The 3,535-nt window shown below is 48.1% G+C and overlaps 1 protein-coding gene across 1 annotated transcript in view; it reads left to right on the forward strand.

The window, feature by feature from the left end:
• CUNH9orf16 (chromosome unknown C9orf16 homolog) overlaps positions 1 to 3,528 on the forward strand; it is a 4,629-nt gene extending 1,101 nt beyond the window's left edge. Inside the window, exons 2-3 of the mRNA XM_014307131.2 lie at positions 2 to 67; positions 3,009 to 3,528. Coding sequence (XP_014162606.1) covers positions 2 to 67; positions 3,009 to 3,202 — 260 coding nt within the window. The 3' untranslated portion in view covers positions 3,203 to 3,528. The remainder of the gene's footprint in view (position 1; positions 68 to 3,008) is intronic.
• The last annotated feature ends 7 nt before the right edge of the window (positions 3,529 to 3,535 follow it).

Consider the following 3,535-nt stretch of genomic DNA (forward strand, 5'->3'; position numbering starts at 1 on the left):
CCGCACGTGTTGGGCGGCGGCACCGGCGACGAGGGCGACGAGGGCGGGGACACCTTCGAGGAGGAAGGTGCGTGGGGGAGAGCGGGGCCGCCCTCTCGGAAGAGAACCCGTGGCGCAGGATGGCCTGGCCCGGTCCCCTGAGCTGCTGGTGGCAGAGCGCAGGTGTGCCCAGATGTGCTCAGGTGTGCCCAGATGTTCTGCTGGGAGCGGTGCCCAGTGCCAGAAATGCACCCACTGCACGGCAGTGGGGCTGAGGGATTGCAGGGTTTGATTCCCACCCAGCCATGGGGCACCGAGCTCCTACGTGTTGCCCTGGGATGGATTTTTTTTTTTTTTTTTTGTGAAAAAATTATTTTGTGCCTTTGTTGGTGTACGGGTGCGGATGTCAGAAAAGAGGATGTTCAGGTTTCGAAACCACAGGGCAGATCATGTGGGCAGATCTGGAGACGTAGTCATGCATGGAAAAAGGGAATTTAATGCAGCTTGGCAACTTCCACTTTGGGGCATTTCTGCAGTGCCTGGGTATGCCGGTTCTGATACTGCCCTGTCTGGTTAGAACCAGCCCATGGAGAAAGTGAGACAACAGCAGAGCAGTAATGTGGACGTAGAGGTCACTCTTAAAACTGGAATTCTTTCAGAGTAAGCACTTTGCTACTCTTCTGTTGGAAATGGTGGAGCTGGGTTCTGCTGTTTCCCAAAACATTCTGCTTCCAGATGTGACCCACACAGGTGATTTTAGGAGTTGTGTCTGGGATCTAGCTGCAGTGACAGGACAATCGTTTCTGCCCTGAAACACCCCAAGTGTGTTCACTGCTTTGATCATCACAGTGATTTGTATTTCATATTTTTTGAAGAGCTAAGAGACACATTGGATGTGATGGAGAAAGTCACTAAATTGGATCTACATCCTAACTAATTGTGTTGTTCAGCTTGGAATTAGCTGGGCTTTTTGTGCTGAAGGGCTGGTGCTATTTCCTGGTCTAGTGGGGCTGAGGCTGTGGGTCTCTTCCTTCACCTCAAGTAGGAAACCTTTTGATTTTTGTCAACTATTCTTGTAAGGATGTAGAGGAGTTAATGCAATTGCCATACTCCTACTCAGTGTTTCCAATAGGGATGTGGTTATATTTCCACAAAAATCCACCAAGCTTGCAACTAATGGAAAACAATCAAAGGTTTTTACAACTTATTTTTAAATGGGTAATTTTTTTCATTTCCCAAAGCTGAAGAAATTATATAACCTTCATTTGAGTTTTAGGCACGGAGAAAATTAAGCTTCTGCTGTGATTACAAACTCCTTGCCAAGCTGATGAATGTCCCTTGCCAGAAGTAGTTACCATGTCTGCTTGGGATCTGCTCACCATTTCACTGGAATATGGTGCACCAAATTGAGAAGCTGTAACTCACATACCTTGAAAAATGCTGATAGTTTGAAAAACACTGATATCTGCCACCTTTTTGGAAAGTATGTGTTTGTGGAATTGATTTTTAAATGCAAGAACATCATCAGTGCTATTGCTCATAGTGCTGCCTCTATGTATACAAGGCCAAACTTTTATTAATGAGCTCAAATGCAACATTACACAATTCTCCAAAGAATTAAAGGCTGCAACACTCTGAACAGCTCCAAAGTTATAAGAAAAGGAGGATAATTATTTTTGTATAATGAAACTTCTTAGCTATTAATAATGCAAATGACTTCAATGTTTAAATACTGGAAGTTCTTTTAAAGCTGCTGGAAATGGCAATGCCTGGACCTGGTGTGCTGGGGCACCAGGACACCCTGGCAAAGGGGCAGAGCTGGTCTGGGGGATTTCAGCACAGCGTGACCGTCCTAGGGCACATCCTCATCCTCCCTCCTCTCCCCACATCCCACAGCTCAGCCCAGCATTCCAGGCACTGTGAGTATCACACTGGGCTCAGAGGAGTGGAGAGGAGCCAGCCCCAGCCCATGAGGTTGGGCTTGTCCCACCCACACAGGCATTCTTCCCTGTCCTGCAGCCCCTGATCCTCACAAACATCAGCCTACAGGTCACAGCTCCACCTCTGCCTCCCTGCACTCACCCAGCTGTCTGCCTTCAGAAAGGAACATGGCACTGGCTCCATCTGGGGACCCCTGCATCCTCCCAGGGGTCCTGAATAACCTCTGCAGTTTATCTTGTCTGTTTTTTCAGTTTGGGGTTTTGTTGTTCTTCAGGATTGTGTGAATATTGCTTGGAGCAATCCAAAAGCAAGTGTTGCAGAAGCCCAGCACTCTTCAGCTGGGTAACAGTGCTAACACCACTGTGAAATGCCATTGTACTGAGGCAAACTGCTGCACTTGAAACTATGCTGTGAATAAGAAACTGTACCTGGAGAATCAACTGCCAGGATCGTCTGCAGTGAGTCTAGGTTTAATCTGAAGTACCCAGAACCTTAATAGAGCATGAAAATCCTGTGGCTGAACTCGGTGCCCAACACTTACCTTCCTGTGGAAATAAAGGTGCCACTACCAGAACCTTTGGGCTCATCCCCTGCGCCTCCCACAGCCACGATGGCTGCACTGTTGTGGCAGCCTGACTCCAGCCAGGCCTGAGTGAAGCACATCCCAGCTTGGAAGCCTTACCCAGTTCACAGAAAACAAACCCTACAACATGCTGACAAAGTGCCTCTACTATCAGAAAAGGGGATTCCAAAGGCAGCTGAAAAGGCTGACTTGTCTTTGGCATTTATCTGGTACTGCTGCAGTCAGCACTCAGCCTGTGGCTGGCTGTGTGTGAGATCTGAGTTGTGCCCACAATGGCTTTGGACTGCCCAGGTACTTGCCTTAGATCTTGTTACCAGTGTTCCAGCTTCCCATTGGCCTAATTTGATCAGGGAACAGAGCACATGCAGGATACAGTTACATTTTAGTTCACCCACCCAGGGGCAAATAAGACACAGCCAGAATGCTGCGGGCATGTTCTGCCAGAGCTCTTCCTGCCTGCTCTTTGTATTTAAATTGTTCAGTCTCTCATTTCCTTTGCTTTTAGAATATGCAGCAATAAACTCCATGCTGGACCAGATCAACTCCTGTTTGGATCACCTGGAGGAGAAGAATGATCACCTACACATCTGCTTGAAGGAACTGCTGGAGTCCAACCGCCAGACCCGGCTGGAGTTCCAGCAGCAGAGCAAGCAGCTGAACACAGGAGCTGATGTACAGGGATCCCAGCCTCCTGCTTAGTCTGACCACACACTCTCAGCTGGTGTTGCTAAGGGGACAGTTACTGGTCACCAATTTAATGTAAAACTTGAATAGCAGAGGTGCCTCGTTTCTGTTACTTGTTCCTTTCTGTGTTTGTATCCTGCCATTCATCTCCATGTTGTTTTCCTTTAGCTGTGTGACAGGGCAGAAGCACAAGGGTGGCTGTAGGAGAGCTGGTTCTTTTCTGCTCCCTAGCACGAGCCTGGCACTCACACTTGGTTAAAGCTGGTTGTAGGAAACTTGAGCCCATGCAGGTAGTTTGCAGGCAGGCCCTCTTCACAAAGTGGAAAAATTATCTCTGCTCTCTTTCCC

The sequence above is a fragment of the Geospiza fortis genome, unplaced genomic scaffold (genome assembly GCF_000277835.1).
Source record: "Geospiza fortis unplaced genomic scaffold, GeoFor_1.0 scaffold27, whole genome shotgun sequence".
NCBI classification, from domain to species: domain Eukaryota; kingdom Metazoa; phylum Chordata; class Aves; order Passeriformes; family Thraupidae; genus Geospiza; species Geospiza fortis.